Here is a 27609-nt window from a genome sequence, read left to right on the forward strand (position 1 = left end):
CATCGTTTTTTTGGTCGCCACAACCTTGCATTAAAATGCAATAACGGGTGATCAAAAGAACGTATCTGCACCAAGATGGTATCACTAAAAACGTCAGCTCGGCACGCAAAAAATCTCTCATCCAACCCCTGATCACGAAAAATGGAGACTCTTCGGGTAACGGGAAATTGCACAATAATTTTTTTTTTTTTTTTTTTTAGCAAAGTTTGGAATTTTTTTTTACCACTTAGATAAAAAATAACCTAGACATGTTTGGTGTCTTTAAAATCGTAATGACCTAGAGAATCATAATGGCAGGTCAGTTTTAGCATTTAGTGAACCTAGCAACAAAAGCCAAACAAAAAAACAAGTGTGGGATTGCACTTTTTTTTTGCAATTTCACCGTACTTTTTTTTTCCGTTTTCTAGTACACGACATGGTAAAACCAATGATGTCGTTCAAAAGTACAACTCGTCCCGCAAAAAATAAGCCCTCACATGGCCAAATTGATGGAAAAGTAAAAAAGTTATGGCTCTGGGAAGGAGGGAGCGAAAAACTAAAACAAAACCGAAAAAGCTTAAGGTTAAGGGGTTAATCCTTGCTTCCCTCCCCCTGGGTGAGGGATTTAATGGAATTCTTACCCTCTCTTCTAATATTAGATTTTAATTCGGAGGCAAAGTTAGGGGTTTCTTCACACATCTGTTCAATACATGACTGATTTATTTTCTCCAAGGTACGGCAACTCCTTCCCACAGAGAACACAATCCCTGTGCTTGGGCTTCGCCACACTTTCTTCTCTAATGAGAAGGGGGACCCCTATTAGAAAGTGAACTTTCACGAAGATCACTTGCAGTTCAGAAGCAACCAAGGGTACCGGATTTGGAGAAGGGATCATATCAGCAGATAGATCTGGAGGCCGGAGATTCATTCATCTTGCTGGAACCTCTGTTCTGCTGATTGGACCTGCTGCTCCTTCCATCTGAGAATCCACCGCCTCTGGGGATTTCCATGCTGCTGCATCTTTCATTGCTCTTGCTCCTGTGGTTCCTGCGACTCCTGGACTTCCATTCTGCCTCAAGGAACTGCTGGAGCTATAGGAATCTACTCTCTTGGTCATCTAACTGCTTTTTACAGCTGGACAAGCCTACAGCGTGTCCTTCCGGGCTTCCTTCGGGCTCCATCTCACGGAAATTAATTCCTGTCACCTGACCCTGGTGCATACGTCATAAGGAAGCGCTACCTGCACTTGCACAGTTGGGGACATGCAAAAGCCGGCAAGTCACCAAGTGTGGCACCACAACTTGTGCTCGTGTTGCTCACTCACGAAGGTCCCCTGGACCCAGTGATGGAGTTTCAGGGCTCTGCATGAGCGGAGGCAGAGGCAACCTCGCTGCCTGAGTCGACCAGCCAGGCCTGCAATATTTCCGATGTCCATCTTCTTTCTTCAGGAACGCCCACTGAAAGGTTCCCCCTTCAAGGACAGGAAACCAACTGATGCGAGGGAGAGGTACCGACCTTTTATTCTGTAGGTTTCCTGTCCTTGAAGTGTGGATCTCTCCGTGGTTCTGTCATAAGTGAAAAAAAAATAAAAACACTCCAATATTTTATATAAATTACAAATGAAAATGTGTGGTTTCCGGTAGCTGTAAATAAAGTCCCATGTAAACTAGCAGCACAAATAAAAGAGCGGCAGTGAAATTCAACATTATTTAATGAATATAAAACATTGCATAGAAAGACTGTAGTCAAATATGTCAAAAATTCATTCTCGGTGTTGTTCTCGCCAAGATAAACACACAATATCTGACCATCGAATAACAGTTGAAACTTAATTTACCCATTTTTTACACCTGTAGCTTGCAAAAAGGGAAAAGGCAAAAAAACCTTCTTATTGGATTTGATTATTAAAAGGAAGAGAAGGCCCCATCTATACTGGTTAACAAAGCTTTAATCAACATTTAAAAAAGAAAAATAAAACTTTTGGGAACATTTGTATTTTCTTTTTTTTTTTTTTTTAAATCCTTACATCTCCAGCAAAAAAGATGGGGATGTGAAATAGGAAATGAAAGACAATTAGGAAACGGACAAAAAATAAATTCTTATTTGAAAGTGTCTGATTAGATTCTTAAGGCCCGTACTACAAAATAGCTGACACACTGAAGTCCAGTCTCTTGTGTAGGTATCAGTCAGCTTAACAGTTATTTTCTTCTTCAAGAATCCTTTCTTTAGTATGTCTTGAGGAGTAGTGGAAATGAAAAGCAGCTCCTGTTCAGTTTTGTCTCATTCCGCCCTGGAGTTTACACTTTAAGTGATACCCATCTTTTTCCCTTAGTAATTGCTCTCGTCACAGCGGATTCTGCGGAGCACAGTGCATGCTTGATCTTCTTATGCTGGTAAGCTGAGCTTCTTTCCCTTTAGGACTAGAATCAGAAGGAAAAAAAAAGACGAGCTTTAATACTGCCGTCCACAATCACACATCCAAAAAGCAATAACAATCCTCAGATGATAAACTGGCCGACATGTGGGATACATTGTGAGTGACGTAAGACGAGGTGCCGGAAAAAGACCTGTGACGCCCATTGGATCTCGCACCGTATACAAAGGCATTTTTTGTGCTATGCAGATGGAATTCTGGACTTACACACAGCTTACTAGAACGCAGTAAAAGGTGCCATAAAGGTGGTGGCCATACTTGATATTGGAAAAACCTGGTGACGGGTTTCCTTTAATTAGTTAAAGCGGTCGTACAGGCTTGGCGCACGAGTCTGCAGTCACTCAAGCTGCAGACTTGTGAATCCTCACACTGCGCCTATTGCTTTATATTGGGAAAAACCTGGTGACAGGTTCCCTTTAAAGTACTTTAGAAATTAATACTAAGGTCCCGATTCATCATATGTGGATTTTTTTTTATTAGATCACTTCTTTTTTGTGATATTTGTTGCAGCTTTTTTATTTGGTCCAAATCATTAAGTGGTGCACTGATTCATAAATTTTGCACAGTCAAAAATTGGTCTTTATTTATTTTTTTTAGACTTTTTGGAACAAAAATATCTAAAGAAAAAAAAAAAAAAAGTTCTACTGAAAGTAAACACACCCTTGGAGGGAAATGTATATATGTAAATAACAAATTTAGGCAAAAACTTTTTTTTAAAAGAAAACTCACAGATGATGAAAACAAATGCATTAAAAAGTGCTGTGATGTTTGTTTTATGGTCCTGGATATCGCAAAACAGCACAAGGATGGGCAGCCGGGGTCTTGTATTGGCGTGATGGTCAGATGCAGCTACTTATTTCTCTGTGCACAGCAAAGCCTCCCACTTTAATACGTTTTCGACAGTGGACAACCCCCTTAAGCCTTTCCCCTCCATATACACTGTGTTCCAAATTATTATGCAAATAATATTTCCTCATATTTTCTCTAAATTACCTATCTGAATTGCAGTCATTGTTATTTTCCGGTCATCTACTATTCTAGTATAATTGCAATGTTTTGGAACAAACTGCCTATGAAAACAGTATCTTTTTAAAAAAAATAAACACTCAAAATGCATGTTCCAAATTATTATGCACAGCAGAGTTTACAACCTTTTTTTTTTATTTTGAACAAAAAAATGGTCAATTGTGAAGTTATAAGCATTATCAGCTTATTACAAAATGAAATCAAACAGTTTTTAAGTGAAAACTTTATTCTAGGTGATGTTACATTTGCACATAGGACCCCTAGTTCGAAAGAAGCTTCTGAACTCTCTCGTTCATTGAATTTGTCAGTTTTTGGATGGTTTCTGCTTCAATTGTTTTGCATGTGGACAGAATACCCTCCCAGAGCTGTTGCTTAGATGTGAACTGCCTCCCGCCATCATAGACACTCCTTTTGATGATGCTCCAGAGGTTCTCAATGGGGTTGAGGTCAGGGGAAGATGGTGGCCACACCATAAGTTTGTCCTCTTTTATGCCCATAGCAGCCAGAGATGCAGATTTGTTTTTTGCAGCATGAGACGGTGCATTATCATGCATGAAAATGATCTTGCTGCGGAAAGCATGGTTCTTCCTCTTGAACCATGGCATGAAGTGTTGTTTTAGAAACTCCACATAGATTATGGAGTTCATCTTTACCCCTTCAGGGATCATAAATGGGTCGACAATCTCTCCCCATGATTCCAGCCCAAAACATTACTCCACCTCCTCCTTGTTGACGCCTTAGCCATGTTTTCATGGGGTGTCCAGCAACCAGCCATCCTCCACTCCATCCATCTGGACCATCGAGCGTTGCACGGCACTCATCGGTGAACAAAACAGTTTGGAAGTCAGTCTTCATGTATCGTTTGGCCCACTGGAGCCGTTTCTGCTTGTTGCAGTGGATAGAGGTGGTCGACAGGATGGCTTACGCACAGCTGCAAACCTCTGAAGGACCCTGCATCTTGTTGTTCTGGGGACGTTGGAGGCACCAGCAGCTTCAAAAACTTGTCTGCTGCTATGACAAGGCATTTTTGCAGCTGCTCTTTTAACCTTACGCAATTGCCTGTTGGAGAGAGTCCTCAATTTTTCCTTATCAGCACGCACACGTGTGCGCTGGGAATCAGCTACATACTTCTTGATTGTGCGATGATCACGAGGAAGTGTCTTGGCAATGTTGATTGTAGTCATGCCTTGACCTAAATACCCACAATTTGTTGCTTCTCAGCAGCCGACACTTCCTTTTTCTTTCCCATTTTGGCAAAAAATGTAGGCTGCTTAATAATGTGGAACAGCCTTCTTAAGTAGTCTTGCCTTTATTTGGACACACCTGCCAAACTAATGTGCACAGGTATCTGCAATTGCTTTCAGTGATATAAAGAGCCCTGACACACATCACCATCAATGAGTTTAAATGACAAACAAAAAAATTCTAACCTTATCACTTCCAAACTGTTTGTGCATAATAATTTGGAACACAGTGTAAACACACCATCTCTAGCTTCTGCTTGGAAAAACGCAGGGGATCAGGAAAAAAAATTAAATTTGTTTTCTCTTAACAGGGAGGTCAAGTTTTAATTCTGTTTCTGATCCTTCACTTTTAGATTTAGCGTTTTTTGTAATAGAGGTAGTCTGCGGGATATGCCATAAATGATCTGACAATAGGACGCATATCTGTCTCAGGAAAGGGACCATTTCAAGGATAATAATGGCACCGGATCCACTGGCACCAGCTGGCATCTGCGTCCATTTCTCGAAATACATGTGGGTCCCATTTATGGGATCTGCATCTACTATACATTTATGGATATGACATAAATGAAAGATGTAGGTCTCACAATGCGGAGTATATTTAGAGACGACAATGCACAATTCTGGCTCACCTTTGGTAATGTATAGATAAAAGAAGTCGCAATACAAGATGGTCTGTACAATTCCTGCAACTATTGCAATCAGATCAAAAAATCCCTCAAACTGGTAACGCCAAATCCAATTAAACAGATAGAGGGTGCGATAAACTCCCAAAGCGAAGAGATAATGACTGGTAATGGTCTCCGCTTCCCCAGTCTTGCTGACCATAAACAGTTGGGGCAGAATTGCAACAGACTCCAGGTAGATGGAAAATGTCCACAAAATCTGTGAATAAATGACAAATATTTAGTTTATTTAAACAATAAGATTTACGGATCTAATTGTTACATTGTGTGCTGTCCAAAACAGATCATATTAACAGGTGGCCCTCCTTTGGGGACATTATTTTTCTTAAATGCATGTATTTTGGGCTATGAATGATTACAAGTTTTGCCCCATTTTCCTTCTATAGTCCCTGTACTGTTTGTACTGTCTTTTGCTGGCTGCAGAATGGGTTATCTGAGGGTCCGTCAGTGAAGGAAAGTTTATACAGGTCTGACCAGTGTCGTTAAAGGGAACCTGTCACCCCCTTGGCGGTTTTAACTAAAAGAGCCACCTTGTGCAGTACTAATGCTGCATTCTGTCAAGGTGGCTTTTTTATTTGAAGTCCCTTCCAACACTGCAATATTAGTTTCTTTTAATTTGCCCGCCATACCTGTAGTCTGTCCAGGGGGCATGTATTTTCCCCCTGGACAGAAACAACTCCCAGCCATCACTTGGCCCCTCCGTGCGCCGACTCCTGTGCCTTCACTGTGCCTGGCACAGGAGGCGCCACACGGAGGGGCCGAGTGATGGCTGGGAGGCATTTGTGTACGGGGGGAAAAGACATGCCCCCCGGACAGACTACAGGTATGGTGGGCAAATTAAAAAAATGAATATTGCAGCGTAGGAAGGAACCCCAAATAAAAGAGCCACCTTGACAGAATTGTGGCAAGGTGCAGATCTGGCCAAGGTTACAACGGAATTTCTGCAGTACTCAAGGTTCCTAAGAGCACAGTGACCTCCATAATCCTTAAATGGAAGAAGTTTGGGACCACCAGAAGTCTTCCTAGACCTGGCCGTCCAGCCACACTGAGCAATCGTGGGAGAAGAGCCTTGGTGAGAGAGTTAAGGAAGAACCCCAAGATCACTGTGGCTGAGCTCCAGAGATGCAGTAGGGAGATGGGAGAAAGTTCCACAAAGTCAGCTATCATTGCAGACCTCCACTAGTCAGGCCTTTATGGCAGAGTGGCCCAAAGGAAGCCTCTCCTCAGTGCAAGACATATGAAAGCCTGCATAGAGTTTACTAAAAAGCACATGAAGGACTCCCAGACTATGAGAAATAAGATTCTCTGGTCTGATGAGACGAAGATAGACCTATTGGTGATAATTCTAAGCAGTATGTGTGGAGAAAACCAGGCACTGCTCATCACCTGCCCAAAACAATGCCAACAGTGAAACATGGTGGTGGCAGCATCATGCTATGGGGGTGTTTTTCAGATGCAGGGACAGGACAACTGGTTGTCATTGAAGGAAACATGAATGCGGCCAAGTACAGAGATATCTTCGATGAAAACTTCTTCCAGAGTGCTCTGGACATCAGACTTGGCCGAAGGTTCACCTTCCAACAAGACAATGACCCTAAACACAAGGCTAAAATAACAAAGGAGTGGCTTCAGAACAACTCTGTGACCATTCTTGACTGGCCCAGCCAGCCCTGACCTAAACCCAATTGAGCATCTCTGGAGAGACCTGAAAATGGCTGTCCACCAACGTTCACCATCCAACATGGTGGAGCTGGAGAGGATCTGCAAGGAAGAATGGCAGAGGATCCTCAAATCCAGGTGTGAAAAACCTTGTTGCATCATTTTCAAGAAGACACACGGCTGTACCAGTTCAAAAGGGTGCTTCTACTCAATACTGAGCAAAGGGTCTGAATACTTATGACCATGTGATATTTCAGTTTTCCTTTTTTAATAAATTTGCAAAAATGACTACATTTCTGTTTTTTTTTCAGTCAAGATGGGGTACAGAGTGTACATTAATGAGAAGAAAATGAACTTTTTTGAATTTACCAAATGGCTGAAATGAAACAAAGTTAAAAAATTTAAAGAGGTATGAATACCTTCCGTACCTACTATATATAGACAACTTACTGACGTTTACACACACCTTTATACTAATGTGCAGCAATTCAGTGATTATAACAAATATTGTGCTCTTGTAATGTGAATTTTAACATTATTTTTGCAAAAATCATATTGTGAGAAACTGCGTCATAAAATTACTGCAGTTTTGACATTCTTTTTTATATACCTAACAAGCACACAAAACCTTTTTTAAATTGCTATAAAAGCTAAATAAAAAAAAATCACTCTGAGAATCCACACGGAAAAGATGGGAATCACATATCACAGATTCTCAGCCTGTCTGCTCCCATGCAGCCCCTTCACCTTGGCTGGTGGCAGAAGGAGGGGGAGGCATCACCTGAATTAGCTTTATCTCAGTCTGTCTGCTCCCATGCAGCCCCTTCACCTTGGCTGGTGGCAGAAGTGGGAGGCATCACCTGAATTAGCTTTATCTCAGCCTGTCTGCTCCCATGCAGCCCCTTCACCTTGGCTGGTGGCAGAAGGAGGGGGAGGCATCACCTGAATTAGCTTTATCTCAGCCTGGAACGCAACGAAAGACGGAGTATTACGGTATATCATAGAGCTCACCCCATCCAATATATGTATGTTATTCAGCCTGGCTTAATGGACAATCCACTCCGCTATGCACGGATAATAACGCTTGTGAGCAGCTTTGTTCAAAGTTGTGAAAAAAAGTTTTTCAATCTAGGAAAGCAAATATACTTTATTGTGACCATTAAAATAGTAGCATGGGCATGAAAAACATAGACGCGTTTCGAGCCTAGCTGACTCTTAATTATAGATATAGTTAAAAAAAAAAAAAAAAAAAGACAAAACTGCTAGGACTACTACTACTTTTGTCCTTTTTGGAACTACGAATAAGAGCCAGCTAGACTCAAAATACGTCTGATACTTTTTATGCCCATACTACTATTTTAATGAAGTCACAAAGTATTTTTGCTTTTACACCACCTTGGGGTTTTCCGTTTTTGTTTTTTGCTTCCCTTCTTCCAAGAGACATAACTTTCTCTAGTTTTGCGTCTATATGACAATGTGAGGGCTTGTTTTTCGCGGGGAAAGTTGTACTTTTGAATAAAACCATTAATTTTACCATATAAGGTACTGGAAAATGAAAAAAAAATTCCAAGTGCGGTGCAATTGAAAAAAAAGTGCAATCCCACAGTTGTTTTTTTACCATGTTCACTAAATGCTAAAACTGACCTGCCATAATGTTTCTCCAGGTCATTACGAGTTCACATATACCAACCATGTCTATGGTCTGTTTATTGAAGTTGTGAAAACAAAATCTGAAATATGTAATAAATATAAAAAATGGCGCCATTTTCTGAGACTGTAGTGCCTCCATTTTTTGTGATCTGGGGCTGGGTGAGGACTTGTTTTTTGCACGCCGAGCTGATGTTTTTATTAATACCATTTTGGGCTAGATATTATGTTTTGATTGGCTGTTATTGCAATGTTGTGGTGACCAAAAAAATGTAATTCTGGTGTTTTGATTTTTTTTTTCTCGTTACGCCGTTTACAGATCAGATTAATTATTTTTATATTTTGACAGATCAGTGTTTATGAACGCCGCAATACGAAATTTATACTTTTGCTTTATTTTTATTGTTTTATTTTGAATGGGGCAAAAAGGAGGGAGATTTGAACTTTTATATTTTTGTAACATTTATAAAAATATTTTTTTCTGCTTTTCACTTGCTTCAATAGTCTCCTTGAGAGACTTGAAGCTGTGATCTTCTGATCGCTTGTGCTACACATAGCAGAGCTTCAGCCCCGCTAGATGTAGCAGAAATAATCATTTGCTATGAATGCCAGCCACAGGTTGGCGGTCATAGATCGGCAATGACAAGCACGAGGGTCTCCTGCAGACCCCAGGTTGTCATGCAAACTCATTAGGCGCCCTGCGATCATGTGACAGGGGCACCGATGTCAGTGACGCGCTTCCGGCATGTGCATGTTGAAGGCCGCTATCAGAGATGTTAATAGCCGCAGGTGGATCACGATTCCACCAGCGGCTGTTATGGGCACATGACAGCTTATCCAATCAGCTGCCGTGTGCCTGAAAAGGTGGGGCTCAGCAGTGGAACCCGTATCATGGGGGGGTTGGTGACCTATGACATGCCTATACGTCATGAGATGTAAAGTCTGCTTTGCAGACTTGAATAATCTCTTTTCTAATTTTAAATCCAAGAGACCATGCTTTATCAGTGATCTAGGCTGAGGTAGCACCCTCAAAAGCTCTAGCTCAAGTGAGAGTTGCCGACAAATGTGCAACTTATATATTCTAACCCAGGAATTCTCAGGTTAGAGTGCTGCTAGAGCTGCGATCCCAGTCTTGTATTAACCCCTTCATGACCCAGCCTATTTTGGCCTTAATGACCTTGCCATTTTTTGCAATTCTGACCAGTGTCCCTTTATGAGGTAATAACTCAGGAACGCTTCAACGGATCCTTGCGGTTCTGAGATTGTTTTTTCGTGACATATTGGGCTTCATGTTAGTGGTAAATTTAGGTCGATAATTTCTGAGTTTATTTGTGAAAAAAACGGAAATTTGGCGAAAATTTCGCAATTTTCACATTTTGAATTTTTATTCTGTTAAACCAGAGAGTTATGTGACACAAAATAGTTAATAAATAACATTTCCCACATGTCTACTTTACATCAGCACAATTTTGGAAATAATTTTTTTTTTTGCTAGGAAGTTATAAGGGTTAAAATTTGACCAGTGATTTCTCATTTTTACAACAAAATTTACAAAACCATTTTTTTTAGGGACCACCTCACATTTGAAGTCAGTTTCAGGGTTCTATATGGCCGAAAATACCCAAAAGTGACACCATTCTAAAAACTGCACCCCTCAAGGTGCTCAAAACCACATTCAAGAAGTTTATTAACCCTTCAGGTGTTTCACAACAGCAGAAGCAACATGGAAGGAAAAAGTGAACATTTAACTTTTTAGTCACAAAAATGATCTTTTAGCAACAATTTTTTTATTTTCCCAAGGGTAAAAGGAGAAACTGGACCACAAAAGTTGTTGTCCAATTTGTCCTGAGTACGTTGATACCTCATATGTGGGGGTAAACCACTGTTTGGGTGCACGGCAAGGCTCGGAAGGGAAGGCGCGCCATTTGACTTTTTGAATGAAAAATTATCTCCATCGTTAGCGGACACCATGTCGCGTTTGGAGAGACCCTGTGTGCCTAAACATTGAAGCTCCCCCACATGTGATCCCATTTTGGAAACTAGACCCCCCAAGGAACTTATCTAGATGCATAGTGAGCACTTTAAACTCTCAGGTGCTTCACAAATTGATCCGTAAAAAATGAAAAAGTACTTTTTTTTCACAAAAAATTTTTTTTAGCCTCAATTTTTTCATTTTCACATGGGCAACAGGATAAAATGGATCCTAAAATTTGTTGGGCAATTTCTCTTGAGTACGCCAATACCTCATATGTGGGGGTAAACCACTGTTTGGGTGCACGGCAAGGCTTGGAAGGGAAGGCGCGCCATTTGACTTTTTCAATGGAAAATTAGCTCCAATCGTTAGTGGACACCATGTTGCGTTCGGAGAGCCCCTGTGTGCCTAAACATTAGAGCTCCCCTACAAGTGACCCCATTTTGGAAACTAGACCCCCCAAGGAACTAATCTAGATGTATAGTGAGCACTTAAAACCCCCAGGTGCTTCACAGAAGTTTATAACGCAGAGCCATGAAAATAAAAAAATATTTTTCTTTCCTCAAAAATGATTTTTAGCCCGGAGTTTTTTATTTTCCCAAGGATAATAGGAGAAATTGGACCCCAAATGTTGTTGTCCAGTTTGTCCTGAGTACGATGATACCCAATATGTGGGGGTAAACCACTGTTTGGGCGCACGGCAGGGCTCGGAAGGGAAGGCACGCCATTTGGCTTTTTGAATGGAAAATTAGCTCCAATCATTAGCGGACACCATGTCGCGTTTGGAGAGCCCCTGTGTGCCTAAACATTGGAGCTCCCACACAAGTGACCCCATTTTGGAAACTAGACCTCCCAAGGAACTAATCTAGATGTGTGGTGAGCACTTTGAACCCTCAAGTGCTTCACAGAAGTTTATAACGCAGAGCCATGAAAATATAAAATTATTTTTCTTTCCTCAAAAATGATTTTTTAACCCACAATTTTTTATTTTCCCAAGGGTAACAGGAGAAATTGGACCCCAAAAGTTGTTGTGCAGTTTCTCCTGAGTACGCTGATACCCCATATGTGGGGGTAAACCACTGTTTTGGCACACGTCGGGGAGCGGAAGGGAAGTAGTGACGTTTTGAAATGCAGACTTTAATGGAATGCTCTGCGGGCGTCACGTTGCGTTTGCAGAGCCCCTGATGTGCCTAAACAGTAGGAACTCCCCACAATTGACCCCACTTTGGAAACTAGACCCCCAAGGGAACTTATCTAGATGTGTGGTGAGCACTTTGAACCCCCAAGTGCTTCACAGAAGTTTATAACGCAGAGACGTGAAAATAAAAAATGTGTTTTCTTTCCTGAAAAATATTTTTTTAGCCCAGAATTTTTTAATTTTCCCAAGGGTAACAGGAAAAATTTGACCCCAAAAGTTGTTGTCCAGTTTCTCCTGAGTACGCTGATACCCCATATGTGGGGGTAAACCACTGTTTGGGCACATGGCGGGGCTCGGAAGGGAAGTAGTGACGATTTGGAATGCAGACTTTGATGGAATGGTCTGCGGGAATCATGTTATGTTTGCAGAGCCCCTGATGTGCCTAAACAGTAGAAACCCCCCACAAGTGACCCCATTTTGGAAACTAGACCCCCCAAGGAACTTATCTAGATGTGTGGTGAGCACGTTCAACCCCCAAGTGCTTCACAGAAGTTTACAACGCAGAGCCGTGAAAATAAAAAATCATTTTTTCTTTCCTCAAAAAAGATGTTTTAGCAAGCAATTGTTTATTTTCACAAGGGTAACAGGAGAATTTGGACCGCAATATTTGTTGCCCAGTTTGTTGTGAGTACGCTGGTACCCCATATGTGGGGGTAAACCACTGTTTGGGCGCACGTCAGGGCTCGGAAGGGAAGTAGTGACATTTGAAATGCAGACTTTGATGGAATGGTCTGCGGGCGTCACGTTGCATTTGCAGAGCCCCTGATGTGCCTAAACAGTAGAAACACCCCACAAGTGACCCCATTTTGGAAACTAGACCCCAAAAGGATCTTATCTAGATGTGTGGTGAGCACTTTCAACCCCCAAGTGTTTCACATAAGTTTATAACGTAGAGCCGTGAAAATAAAAAATAATTGTTCTTTCCTCAAAATTATGTTTTAGCAAGTAATTTTTTATTTTTGCAAGGGTAACAGGAGAAAATGGACCCCAATAGTTGTTGCCCAGTTTGTCCTGAGTACGCTGGTATCCCATATGTGGGGGTAAACCACTGTTTGGGCGCACGTCGGGGCTTGGAAGGGAGGGCGCACCATTTGACTTTTTGAATGCAAGATTGGCTGGAATCATTGGTGGCGCCATGTTGCGTTTGGAGACCCCTGATGTGCCTAAACAGTGGAAACCCCTCAATTCTAACTTCAACACTAACCCCAACACACCCCTAACCCTAATCCCAACTGTAGCCATAACCATAATCACAACCCTAACCCCAACACACCCCTAACCACAACCCTAACCCCAACACACCCGTAACCCTAAATCCAACCCTAATCCTAACCCTAATCCCAACCCTACCCACAACTGTAACCCCAACACAACCCTAACCCTATCCTTAACCCTAACCACAAGCCTAATCTTAACCCTATTTCCAACCCTAGCCCTAATTCCAACCCTAAGGGTACTGTCTCACATAACGATTTACCAACGATCACGACCAGCGATACGACCTGGCCGTGATCCTTGGAAAGTCATTGTGTGGTCGCTGGGGAGCTGTCACACAGACCGCTCTCCAGCGACCAACGATGCCAAGGTCCTGGGTAACCAGGGTAAACATCGGGTTACTAAGCGCAGGGCCGCGCTTAGTAACCCGATGTTTACCGTGGTTACCAGCGTAAAAGTAAAAAAAAAAACGTACATACTCACATTTTGGTGTCCTTCAGGTCCCTTGCCGTCTGCTTCCCGCTCTGACTGAGCGCCGCCGTACAGTGAGAGCACAGCACAGCGGTGACGTCACCGCTGCACTCTGCTCTCACTTTCCGGCCGGCAGACAGTCAGAGCGGGAAGCAGACGGCAAGGGACCTGAAGGACACCGAAATGTGAGTATGTACGTTTTTTTTTTTTTTTTTTTTTTTTTTTACTTTTACGCTGGTAACCACGGTAAACATCGAGTTACTAAGCGCGGCCCTGCGCTTAGTAACCCGATGTTTACCCTGGTTACAAGTGAACGCATCGCTGGATAGCTGTCACACACAACGATCCAACGATGACAGCGGGAGATCCAGCGACGAAAGAAAGTTCCAAACGATCTGCTACGACGTACGATTCTCAGCAGGGTCCCTGATCGCTGCTGCGTTTCAGACACAGCGATATCGTATGGATATCCCTGGAACGTCACAGATCGTACCGTCTTAGCGATCAAAGTGCCACTGTGAGACGGTACCCTAACTCTAATTCCAACCCTAACCCTAAGGCTATGTGCCCACTTTGCGGATTCGTGTGAGATTTTTCCGCACCATTTTTGAAAAATCCGCAGGTAAAAGGCACTGCGTTTTACCTACGGATTTACAGCGGATTTCCAGTGTTTTTTTGTGCGGATTTCACCTGCGGATTCCTATTGAGGAACAGGTGTAAAACGCTGCGGAATCCGCACAAAATTGACATGCTGCGGAAAATACAACACAGCGTTTCCGCACGGTATTTTCCGCACCATGGGCACAGCAGATTTGGTTTTCCATAGGTGTACATGGTACTGTAAACCTGATGGAAAACTGCTACGAATTCGCAGCGGCCAATCCGCTGCGGATCCGCTGCGGATCCGCGGCAATCCGCTGCGGATTCGCAGCCAAATCCGCACTGTGTGCACATGCCCTAACCCTACCCCTAACCCTAACCCTACCCCTAATTCTAACCCTAATTCTAACCCTAGTTCTAACCCTAACCCTAGCAGAAAAAAAATATATATATTTTATTTATTTTTATTATTGTCCCTATGGGGGTGATAAAGGGGGGTCATTTACTTTTTTTTATTTTGATCACTGTGATAGGCTATATCGCAGTGATCAAAATACTTCTGAAATGAATCTGCCAGCCGGCAGACTCTGCGGGCGCAGTGCGCATGCGCCCGCCATAATGGAAGATGGCGGCGCCCATGGAGAAGCCAGACGGACATCGGGAGGCCCGGTAAGTATGAAGGGGGGGTGATCGGATCACGGGGGGGGGGACCGGAGCACAGGGGGGGGGACCGGAGCACAGGGAGGGGGCACCGGAGCACGGGGGGAGCGGACAGGAGAACGGAGGAGCGGACAGAACGAATTAGGGGGGCGGACCGCGCACCGGAGCACTGGGGGGGCGATCGGTGGGGTGGGGTGGGGGCAGATTAGGTTTTCCAGCCATGGCCGATGATATTGCAGCATCGGCCATGGCTGGATTGTAATATTTCACCGTTTTTTGGGGTGAAATATTACAAATCGCTCTGATTGGCAGTTTCACTTTCAACAGCCAATCAGAGCGATCGTAGCCACGGGGGGGGGTGAAGCCACCCCCCCTGGGCTGAAGCACCACTCCCCCTGTTCCTGGAGATCGGGTGAAATTGGAGTTAACCCTTTCACCCGATCTGCAGGAGCGCGATCCCTCCATGACGCATACGCTGCGTTACAGGTCGTGAAGGCACCGACTTTCATGACGCAGCGTATGCGTCAAAGGTCGTTAAGGGGTTAAAGCCGAGTGCAGGGCCTAGATTGCAGCTCTAGCTGTGACCCAGGCTGAGATACAGGTATTAGCTGGGACGTATCTCCAGGGCCGGTTTTAGACAAAGTGGGGCCCTGGTTAACAGTTTACATTGGGACCCTAAATACTGACACCTTATACCATCATACAGAAACATTTACATTGCATTTACATGTGCTGAGTTCAGGCCATTAAATGAGTGACGATATTGAAGTCATTTGGTGATTGTTTCCCGGATTCTTTACACCAGCTGAGGAAGAATAATGGGCACAGAATGATCTCTAGTAGATTAATCTGTTCCCATACACCCATATAATAATCTTAAATAATAATATTTATTTTTATATAGCGCTAACATATTCCGCAGCGCTTTACAGTTTGCACAAATTATCATCGCTCCCCTCAATGGGGCTAACAATCCTATATTCCCTATCAGTATATCTTTGGAATGTTGGAGGAAACCCACACAAAAACAGGGAGAACATACAAACTGCTTGCAGATGTTGTCTTTGGTGGGATTTGAACCTAGGACTCCAGCGCTGCAAGGCTGCAGCACTCTAACCGCTGAGCCACAGTGCTGCCCCGATATATAATATTTTATCAGCAGCACATCTGCAGTTTGCCCCGGCGATGTCAAAAAGCATTTTGCTCATTCCTTGAGCGATGGCTGATGTTTACACCTATGGACTCTCATCTGTGCTACCGGCATTTAGAAATTTGTGTGCTAAACACACAGTATGTGACACACATGTATACACAAGCTGCATGTTACACACACGTATATACACATATACATAGAGCACAGACATACAGATGCATGTATACACAAAGTACATATGTACAGCCATGTATGTACATGCAACTACATGTATACAGAGCACCTACATACAGACGCATGCATGGACGGAGCACATACATACAGACATATAGTATAATTTACCCCACACAGCCCTATAAACAGAATAATGGCCCACACACACAGTATGACAGACATGGTGTATAATGGTTATCATATTGCTTTCCATATAGTATAATGCATCCATAGTCCTCCATATAGTAAATGCATTCCCGTAGTCCTTCATATACTATAATGCACCCCATAGCCCTTCATATAATGTAATGTACCCAACTTAGTCCTTTATATTATAATGCAACCCCATAGTCCTCCATATAGCATAATGCACCCCATAGTCCTTCATATAGTATAATACGCCCCACAGTCCTCTATATAGCTTAATGCACACACTATAGTCCTCCAAACAGTATAATGCCCTCCCTATAGTCCCCCATATAGTATAATGCACACCCTATAGTCCTCCATATAGAATAATGCACACCCATAGTCCTCCATATAGCATAGCGCACCCATAGTCCTCCATATAGCATAGCGCACCCATAGTCCTCCATATAGTATAATGCACCCCTATAGTCCTCCTTACAGTATAATACATACCCCATAGTCCTCCATATAGTATAATGCACCCCCATAGTACTCCATATAGTGTAATGCACCCCATAGTCCTCAATATAGTCCTCAATATAATGCACGTCCCATAGTCCTCCATATAGTATACTGCACTCCCATAGTCCTCCATATAGCATAATGCACCCCATAGTCCTCCATATAGTATAATGCACCTCCATACAGTCCTCCATATAGCATAGGGCACCCATAGTCCTCCATATAGTAAAATGCACCCCCTATAGTACTCCATACAGGATTAATGCACTCCCCATAGTCCTCCATATAGTACAATGCACCCCATAGTCCTCCATGCAGTATAATACACAGTCCATAGTCCTCTACATAGTATAATGTTCTTTTATAGTCCTCCATATAGTATAATGCACACCCCATAGTCCTCCATATACTATAATGCACTACCCATAGTCCCCCATATTGTATAATGCACCCAATAGTCCTCCATACAGTGTTATGGTCACCACAATGTACTCATTAATTTTAAACAATACATACCTCTCCCCCGCTGCTCAGTGCAGCGTATCTCCTCAGCAGTTCCACTGCCTGACAAAGCGTGGCGCGATGAAGTGACATCAGACGCCGAGGGAGAATTGTAGGGAGGGAGCGGACAAGTTCCCTCCTCCATCATTGCTTTCAACTGTATTGGCATCCAGTCTGTCGATACAGTTGAATGTAAGATGCCGGGTGGGGGGTACCCAGAGCTAATGCACCGGGCCCCATAGCGTCGGAGTACTCTGCTGCTATTAGTGGCATGCCACTGGCTGGAGCCCGTCCCTGGGGGAGTGAGGGCCCTGGGCAATTACCTAGTTTGTCTCCTTGCAAACAAGCCTCTACAGAGTTTTAATATGATACTTTTTCTCAATACAGCAGTAAGTAAGGCCTTAACCAGAGTTACATTTCACTAGTTCTTGGTATTGGTGGAACCTCACTAATTAGTGTAAAGAAAATGGTACTGTAAAATAGTAAATCACAAGTAAAAGGAAAAAGTCACTGGGAAGAGATGGAGCTATAAGTGTCACTAAACAGCTAAACCAATGAAGGGATATAAATATCTCACTTGTCTTTACCTCTAGAGGAGTGAAATCGTGATTAACCAGGAAAGCCAATATAGCCGTGGGAACAATAAGGAACTCCACGCGGAAGGTGTCATGGTTTCCATCATAGGTAGCTTTGAATTTGTTGTAGATCATCCAGACTGTGGCATACGAGCTCGCGACATAAACAAGCTGGGAATAAAAATGGGATTAATACAGCATAGAATAGGAGGTAGGTAAAGAGATTCTATCTTTTATGTATCCATTTTGGAGTATTTAGCAAATATGCACAAGACGGATAATAAATTGTGGTGAAGAATTACCTTCATAGAGGTGTTGTAGAGGGAGATAAAGTTAGTGAACAGGTCTAAGTATCGAGAGGTGAACACAATCGCAAAGAGGATCTGGCTCTTCCCAGAGATGCCTAAAAGAGAGAAACAAAGAAAGTAATGACACATCCTGTCCACATGTGTATGGGGTCCTACAAAGAGGATAAGATCCCCCTTTCTTCGCATTGTTCTATTCGCCCTATGCAGCCTATTTTATCAGGATGACATTTCTCTGTGCTTTGTGGTTTTTCAAGGAAAAGGAAAAAAAATCTAAGTGCTCCTGACACTTTCATGTTCTGGAACATTTCTGTAATATCTGAAATAAAATGCAACAACCTGTTTGTCAACATAAATTTCAATTAAGCCTTCTTGAGAATAGCTCGTACAGTGCGACTGGGGATGGCCTGATCCTCTGTATCAGAGCAGCTTTAGTGTTAGTGTCCCTGGAGCCTCCTTTACTGCTACCTCTCGAATACGACGAGAACAGTTAATGACTCCTGGAAGATCATTATTCCGTGCAGCCCATAACTCTCACAATTTCATATACACTGATGTGTAGCCAGGTATGGTAGGGAATGCTTATCGGCGTGATCAATAGTCATACAAGTGCAAAAAGAGGAGTAATGGCGTCACCTGCTGAGGTCTGCAGAGGAGAAAAACAATGGGATAATAAACTGACGGGACGCACATTCATTACAGTACAGTTTACTGCGGCACAGTAGATAGTTCCCACATCAGATGCTAGGCTTAGTTAGCCCTTAAAGTTCCACTGCAGTGTTGTATTTTATTTCCCCATGTATGTAGAGTGCATGCATTAAATTATTTACTGGGTGCATGGCTTCTACCGTTTACAGCGCCTCTCCGCTCCTGCATCATGTGACCGCCGCTCTTTCTGCCGGCTGACACCGCGGACCTTTAGTTCCTTTCTTAATGTTCAGTCAATGACAGCTTTTTGTGAGTCTCATAGACTTACATTGATAAAGTGAACTTCTGATCCAACCAATAACACTTTGTGAGCTGGAGATGATGCAGGACAGGACGGGAGCAGTGCTGGAAACTGCAGGAAATACGTACACTGCACATACATTACTGGAGGAAAGAAAGCACACAGCTGGAGTGGTACTTTATAGGGAATCGGTCACCATGGAGCTACACTGCGACATTTGTCGTGCATTAATTCTCAAACAAGAGACACAACCAAAAACATTTCTGCAGCCTAGTTCTGTACTACTATTTTAAAGCTGTGATTTTGCTGCAAAAAAACCAAAAAACTAATTGCAGTAAATTTGCATTAAAGTCTATAGTGAGTCATGGTAAAGTGCAATGAGACACCATAGGAAATCATTAAATGCGATATTACAATGGGCCACCACAATCCCAGTGTAACACACGCCCTAACCGTGTAGCCCTAGCTATGTACCTCTAGCTGTGTAGCATTGCTGTCTACCCCTTGTCATGTAGCCCTAGCCAGGTACCCCTAGTTGTGTACCCTAGCCGCGTAGTATTGCTATCTACCCCTTGTTGTGTAGCTCTAGCCCTGTAGCCCTAGCTGTCTACCCCTTGTCATGTTACCCATGCCATGTAGCCCTAGTTGTATTACCCTAGCCGTGTACCCTAGCCGTGCCAACTCTGCACATTTTGGCAAAACTGTCATTTACACTGCAAAAGTCACAAAATTTAGGCACAAACTCAAGTTGCCCTTAAATGTTTTGACTTTTTAAAGCTTTTACACTAGAATAATGTCAGGAAGGATTTAAAAGGGATGTCATAAATCGGAAAAAAAAATCATTACTCACCTGAACAAACCTCTGCAGCTTCTGCGCGGCAGATATGGAAGTGACCGCCGCAGGAATCACCGGCCTCAGCTGTCTCCTGTCACATAGGCAATACATCCCTGCTGAGGGCCGTGATTGTCTGCAGCAGTCAAGTGTATAAATGGTGCCTGCAGTGACCGGCACCTCTATGCTAAAGGTTATTCTATCCATTATCTATGGTATTAATATACTTCTATAATGATGGATTGTGTATCGCTCAGGGTCAGAGGAAAGCTGGCTGATGACACCTAATCATGGGAGGGAGGAAAAGAACTCAAGTTCTTTGTATTTCCAGTTACTGCTTTACAGTCCGCTGGTTGGAGAAAACAATGCAGCCTGTCCAGAATATATTATGCCACGTGCGGTCTATGAGGACGCGTCCTACCGTTCTTATATTTATATACCTTGTAAATCAGAGCGATACAATCAGCTGCCACCACTGAAGGCCTCTCATCTGTGAGTAATGGCAGATTACAGAACTTCAGACTTTATGTAGACGACACCGGAGGAAACCTCTCTGGGAAGAATCTCATCCGATTCACAGCAGCAGGGTGCAGCCCGTTCAGTGAATGATGTGCTGCGACCGGGCAGGACGTTACAGCGCACTCCATCTCTAAGATACAAATGCTACAGGGAGACATTATAGGGCAGGCGAGCACCTGACTGACAGGTAGGGCTGCCAGGGAAGCGGCTCTGCCGCAGTGTCCCAGTGCTGAGCAGCCAGGAGCTCAGAGTGTAATAGGCAGTGCTAGCACTAAAAGTAAAGGGAATCTGCCAACAAGTTTCAGCCAACTAATCTGAAATCTGCATAATGTAGAGGCAGAGATCCTGATTCCAATGATGTGTCACTTACTGGGCTGCTAGCTGTAGTTTTGATTAAAAAAAAAAAATCACACTGTTCTCTGCTGCAGATCTTACACAGTCCTCTGAATGCTGAGCTCTGTATAACCCTGCCCACACCGATTGGCTGCTTTCTGTGCATAGGCAGAAGCTCTGTATTCAGAGAACTGGCAGATCCGCAGCAGAGAAAAGTGTGATTTTTAGCAAAACTAAAGTACGTGATACATCATTGGAATCAGGATCTCTGCCTCTACATTATGCGGATTTCAGATTAGTTGGCTAAAACTTGTAGCCAGATTCTCTGTAATTTCCTTTCAAACCTGCAGAAAGCAGCCTAGTAAGTGACACATGGCTGGAATCAGGGTCTCTGCACCTACATCATGCTGCTCTCAGACGGGGTAGCAAAAACCGGGTGACCTTCCCTTTGCTATAACTTTTATTGTAGATTTCTAAGGGTATTTTCCTACAAGACCACAGATCCAAATGTAAAAAAAAAAAAAATTACTGCAAATATCTTTATGGAAATGTTGTAAATGTCATAAAGTGCAGGATTCAGATGTGCAGCGCCGGGGATTTTAGACATGGTATGTGGGTGAGGTTTCCAGAATGCTATTACTGGAAGATGCAGCGGATTTTCCTCCCCACAATCCATAGAATATACTGGTGGTAACAAAATGCCAAAAGGCACAATCCGGGAACTCAATATCCGGGGCTAGCTCAATATATTAAAGGGGTTTCAGGTTTTCAGAAAAAAAAAAAAAAAGTTTACTTTATCAACCCTCCCCTGGTCCAGCTCGTAGACTCAGGGAGGAGGAGGAAAGCGCTGATTGCTTTTAAACTTAAACTGCACCTGGGAACCGAGGTTTTCTGAAAATGAAACCCCCTCTTTACATAAGAACTGAAGCAGTGTACTCATCGTGTACACGGCATGTACAGATCACACGGCCACCAGGATTTTCTTGGTGTGGATTTTTCCCATGTATAGGGCGAATTCACTACAAATCCGCAGAGTCGCACGTGTAGCTGTGATTGTGAACACACCTTTATGGATGATATATCAGCTCCAGGGTAATGGGAAGATGCAACTAGAATCAGCAATTTTGGATTTTCTGAACTGAGCATCTTCTGGCTACCAAAATCCGCATTCAGGGGTATTAATCTCATTTTTGGCATTTCGTGGGTATAGTGCCACAGTGACCCCCAACAATCAAACGTCACCGGCACTTCTAATCCTGTGCTGTCAATGTGGCACCAAACTGCAGAGAATTCCCCCCCGCTGTAGGAAGAGCATTGTCCCTTTAATTACTAGAGGACTCAGGGTATGTGCACACGTCAGGATTTCTTGCAGAAATTTCCCTAACAAAAAAACGGAAATTTCTGCCAGAAATCCGCATGCGTTTTTTTTGCATTTTTTGACGCGTTTTTTGTGCGTTTTTTCCCAGATGCATAGAAATGCGGGAAAAACGCAGAAAAACCGCAAAATTAATGAACATGCTCATTTTTTTACCGCGATGCGTTTTTTTCGTGGAAAAAAACACATCCATGTGCACAAAACATGCAGAATGCATTCTAAACGAAAGAATGCATAATGCATGCGTTTTTAATGAATTTTTATAGCGTTTTTATCGCGAAAAAACGCAAAAAACCCTGAACGTGTGCACATGGCTTCAATGTATCAGTCATTGGTTTTCTTACAAAGTAATACAATTAGCCCGATTCATTTACTTGTTTGTTTCTTGTAAAAAAAAAAAAAAATAGGGGACATGGACCACTGCCCCTTAGATACTATGGGGCATCTCTCCGCATCTGTAGGGACAATTGTGGCATCTTCAAATAACAAACCAAAAGTATTTGAGATGGGAAAACCCAGGTCTGGTCCAGATAAGGCAGCACATCAGATGCACAAAAGATCACCTTTCTCTGCAGCACATCATCTTGTGTAAACAGGACCTGTGCTGCCGAGAGGAATGGCAGCGGACGAGCCACTACAGATCTATTACCGGTCGATTGCTCGGTGCACATCGGAAGTGCAGTCAGACCGGCAGACGTTTAACCCAGTCAGATCCGGTGGTGCGAATGCCCCTGTGCAGGGCTACCATCCTGTTTCCGCCGTGTACACGTGTTGGGGTTGTGGGCCATCTATATAGAAAACGCTGTTCAGCTCACTGATTGGCTGCAGCGCTGACTACATGATTCTATCTCTGCAAACACAAGAGACTAAGAGCAGCGAGGAGACTCAACACTAGACCCGGTGAGGGGGAGTAAAGCACAGTTTCTTTGCATTTTCTACAACAAACTATACACCTGGGAATGAAAGCTTTTCCGACACCAGAAAACCCCTTTAATTTCTGACACCTACCAAAAATGTGACATTTGCACAGCACATGGAGATCTGCCACAGCGCGATTCCACAGCTCAGAGACCTCCAGCTATGTGACACTACAACTCCCAGCATTCCCGGACAAGCAAAGCTACAACCTCCATCATCAGCCCAACTGCAGAATACAGCCATCAGGGATGTGGAGTACAGAGCACAGCCATCAGGGATGTGGAGTACAGAACACACCCATCAGGGATGTGGAGTACAGAGCTCAGCCATCAGGGATGAGGAGTACAGACCTCAGCCATCAGGGATGGAGGACAGAGCACAGCCATCAGGGATGGAGGACAGAGCACAGCCATCAGGGATGAGGAGTACAGACCTCAGCCATCAGGGATGGAGGACAGAGCACAGCCATCAGGGATGGAGGACAGAGCACAGCCATCAGGGATGGAGCACAGAGCACAGCCATCAGGGATGGAGCACAGAGCACAGCCATCAGGGATGGAGGACAGAGCACAGCCATCAGGGATGGAGCACAGAGCACAGCCATCAGGGATGGAGCACAGAGCACAGCCATCAGGGATGGAGCACAGAGCACAGCCATCAGGGATGGAGCACAGAGCACAGCCATCAGGGATGGAGCACAGAGCACAGCCATCAGGGATGGAGCACAGAGCACAGCCATCAGGGATGGAGCACAGAGCACAGCCATCAGGGATGGAGTACAGAGCACAGCCATCAGGGATGGAGTACAGAGCACAGCCATCAGGGATGTGGAGTACAGAGCTCAGCCATCAGGGATGAGGAGTACAGACCTCAGCCATCAGGGATGGAGGACAGAGCACAGCCATCAGGGATGGAGCACAGAGCACAGCCATCAGGGATGTGGAGGACACAGCACAGCCATCAGGGGTGTGGAGTACAGAGCACAGCCATCAGGGATGGAGCACAGAGCACAGCCATCAGGGATGGAGCACAGAGCACAGCCATCAGGGATGGAGCACAGAGCACAGCCATCAGGGATGGAGCACAGAGCACAGCCATCAGGGATGGAGCACAGAGCACAGCCATCAGGGATGGAGTACAGAGCACAGCCATCAGGGATGGAGTACAGAGCACAGCCATCAGGGATGAGGAGTACAGACCTCAGCCATCAGGGATGGAGGACAGAGCACAGCCATCAGGGATGGAGGACAGAGCACAGCCATCAGGGATGGAGTACAGAGCACAGCCATCAGGGATGTGGAGGACACAACACAGCCATCGGGGATGTGGAGGACAAAGTACAGCCATCAGGGATCTGGAGTGCAGAGCACAGCCATCAGGGATGGAGCACAGAGCACAGCCATCAGGGATGGAGCACAGAGCACAGCCATCAGGGATGGAGCACAGAGCACAGCCATCAGGGATGGAGCACAGAGCACAGCCATCAGGGATGGAGCACAGAGCACAGCCATCAGGGATGGAGTACAGAGCACAGCCATCAGGGATGAGGAGTACAGACCTCAGCCATCAGGGATGGAGCACAGAGCACAGCCATCAGGGATGGAGGACAGAGCACAGCCATCAGGGATGGAGTACAGAGCACAGCCATCAGGGATGTGGAGGACACAGCACAGCCATCGGGGATGTGGAGGACAAAGTACAGCCATCAGGGATCTGGAGTGCAGAGCACAGCCATCAGGGATGGAGGACAGAGCACAGCCATCAGGGATGTGGAGGACACAGCACAGCCATCAGGGGTGTGGAGTACAGAGCACAGCCATCAGGGATGGAGCACAGAGCACAGCCATCAGGGATGGAGCACAGAGCACAGCCATCAGGGATGGAGCACAGAGCACAGCCATCAGGGATGGAGCACAGAGCACAGCCATCAGGGATGGAGCACAGAGCACAGCCATCAGGGATAGAGCACAGCCATCAGGGATGGAGTACAGAGCACAGCCATCAGGGATGGAGTACAGAGCACAGCCATCAGGGATGGAGTACAGAGCACAGCCATCAGGGATGAGGAGTACAGACCTCAGCCATCAGGGATGGAGGACAGAGCACAGCCATCAGGGATGGAGGACAGAGCACAGCCATCAGGGATGGAGTACAGAGCACAGCCATCAGGGATGTGGAGGACACAGCACAGCCATCGGGGATGTGGAGGACAAAGTACAGCCATCAGGGATCTGGAGTGCAGAGCACAGCCATCAGGGATGGAGCACAGAGCACAGCCATCAGGGATGGAGCACAGAGCACAGCCATCAGGGATGGAGCACAGAGCACAGCCATCAGGGATGGAGCACAGAGCACAGCCATCAGGGATGGAGCACAGAGCACAGCCATCAGGGATGGAGCACAGAGCACAGCCATCAGGGATAGAGCACAGCCATCAGGGATGGAGTACAGAGCACAGCCATCAGGGATGGAGTACAGAGCACAGCCATCAGGGATGAGGAGTACAGACCTCAGCCATCAGGGATGGAGGACAGAGCACAGCCATCAGGGATGGAGGACAGAGCACAGCCATCAGGGATGGAGTACAGAGCACAGCCATCAGGGATGTGGAGGACACAGCACAGCCATCGGGGATGTGGAGGACAAAGTACAGCCATCAGGGATCTGGAGTGCAGAGCACAGCCATCAGGGATGGAGCACAGAGCACAGCCATCAGGGATGGAGCACAGAGCACAGCCATCAGGGATGGAGCACAGAGCACAGCCATCAGGGATGGAGTACAGAGCACAGCCATCAGGGATGGAGTACAGAGCACAGCCATCAGGGATGAGGAGTACAGACCTCAGCCATCATGGATGGAGCACAGAGCACAGCCATCAGGGATGGAGGACAGAGCACAGCCATCAGGGATGGAGTACAGAGCACAGCCATCAGGGATGTGGAGGACACAGCACAGCCATCGGGGATGTGGAGGACAAAGTACAGCCATCAGGGATCTGGAGTGCAGAGCACAGCCATCAGGGATGGAGGACAGAGCACAGCCATCAGGGATGTGGAGGACAGAGCACAGCCATCAGGGATGTGGAGGACAGAGCACAGCCATCAGGGATGGAGGACAGAGCACAGCCATCAGGGATGGAGGACAGAGCACAGCCATCAGGGATGGAGGACAGAGCACAGCCATCAGGGGTGTGGAGTACAGAGCACAGCCATCAGGGGTGTGGAGTACAGAGCACAGCCATCAGGGGTGTGGAGTACAGAGCACAGCCATCAGGGATGTGGAGTGCAGAGCACAGCCATCAGGGATGTGGAGCACAGAGCACAGCCATCAGGGATGGAATACAGAGCACAGCCATCAGGGATGTGGAGCACAGAGCACAGCCATCAGGGATGGAGGACAGAGCACAGCCATCAGGGATGTGGAGTGCAGAGCACAGCCATCAGGGATGTGGAGTACAGAGCACAGCCATCAGGGATGTGGAGTACAGAGCACAGCCATCAGGGATGGAGTACAGAGCACAGCCATCAGGGATGTGGAGGACAGAGCACAGCCATCAGGGATGGAGTACAGAGCACAGCCATCAGGTATGTGGAGGACAGAGCACAGCCATCAGGAATGGAGGACAGAGCACAGCCATCAGGAATGGAGGACAGAGCACAGCCATCAGGAATGGAGGACAGAGCACAGCCATCAGGAATGGAGGACAGAGCACAGCCATCAGGAATGGAGGACAGAGTACAGCCATCAGGAATGGAGGACAGAGCACAGCCATCATGGATGAAGCACAGAGCACAGCCATCAGGAATGGAGGACAGAGCACAGCCATCATGGATGGAGCACAGAGCACAGCCATCAGGAATGGAGGACAGAGCACAGCCATCAGGAATGGAGGACAGAGCACAGCCATCAGGAATGGAGGACAGAGCACAGCCATCAGGAATGGAGGACAGAGCACAGCCATCATGGATGGAGCACAGAGCACAGCCATCAGGATGTGCAGCACTGTGATTTCCGCTCCGGATGAGATGCAGTGCCGGCAGCCAACACACCGTAGTGGAACTTCCACGTCACCAGCCCGGCCGCCGTCCTGTGATCCGGCACATACTGAGCGAGTACCGGCATCTCCGGCCGGCAGAGGCGGCTGTGTGCACTTACCGGCACAGGAGCGGGACTTCCAGATCTTCAGCAGCAGGATGATGATGGCGGCCAGATGGGAGATATCCCCCAGGAACCTGAAGATGTTCATGCTGACCGGGGCCGCGCAGTGTCGGTGACAGGTCGCACTGGAGGCCGCAGGAGGCTGTGTGTGCTAGGCCGGGAGTGGGAGGAGGGCAGGATCCGGAGGGAGGAGGAGGCGGGAGCCGGCGCCGCCACGGGAGGAACCAGGAACTGCGCGGCCACAGACAGAAACACGGCGGCACTGGGCGGGCAGGGGACGGTGGAGGACACGGTGCACTGCAGACACACGGTCCGGTGACGGCGGAGGACTCCGT

The 27609-nt window shown here is 45.5% G+C and overlaps 1 protein-coding gene across 1 annotated transcript; it reads right to left on the bottom strand.

Moving 5' to 3' along the window:
- Positions 1-1672: 1672 nt before the first annotated feature.
- KDELR1 (KDEL endoplasmic reticulum protein retention receptor 1) lies at positions 1673-27609 on the bottom strand. The gene is made up of 5 exons (XM_077259506.1): positions 27272-27609; positions 18187-18287; positions 17897-18055; positions 5316-5568; positions 1673-2399 (listed from the first exon to the last, which is right to left on the bottom strand). Exons 1-5 carry the CDS (start codon positions 27360-27362, stop codon positions 2365-2367), a joined length of 639 nt encoding a protein of 212 aa, XP_077115621.1. The 5' UTR covers positions 27363-27609; the 3' UTR covers positions 1673-2364.

Source organism: Ranitomeya variabilis, chromosome 4 (assembly GCF_051348905.1).
Source record: "Ranitomeya variabilis isolate aRanVar5 chromosome 4, aRanVar5.hap1, whole genome shotgun sequence".
Lineage (NCBI taxonomy): Eukaryota > Metazoa > Chordata > Amphibia > Anura > Dendrobatidae > Ranitomeya > Ranitomeya variabilis.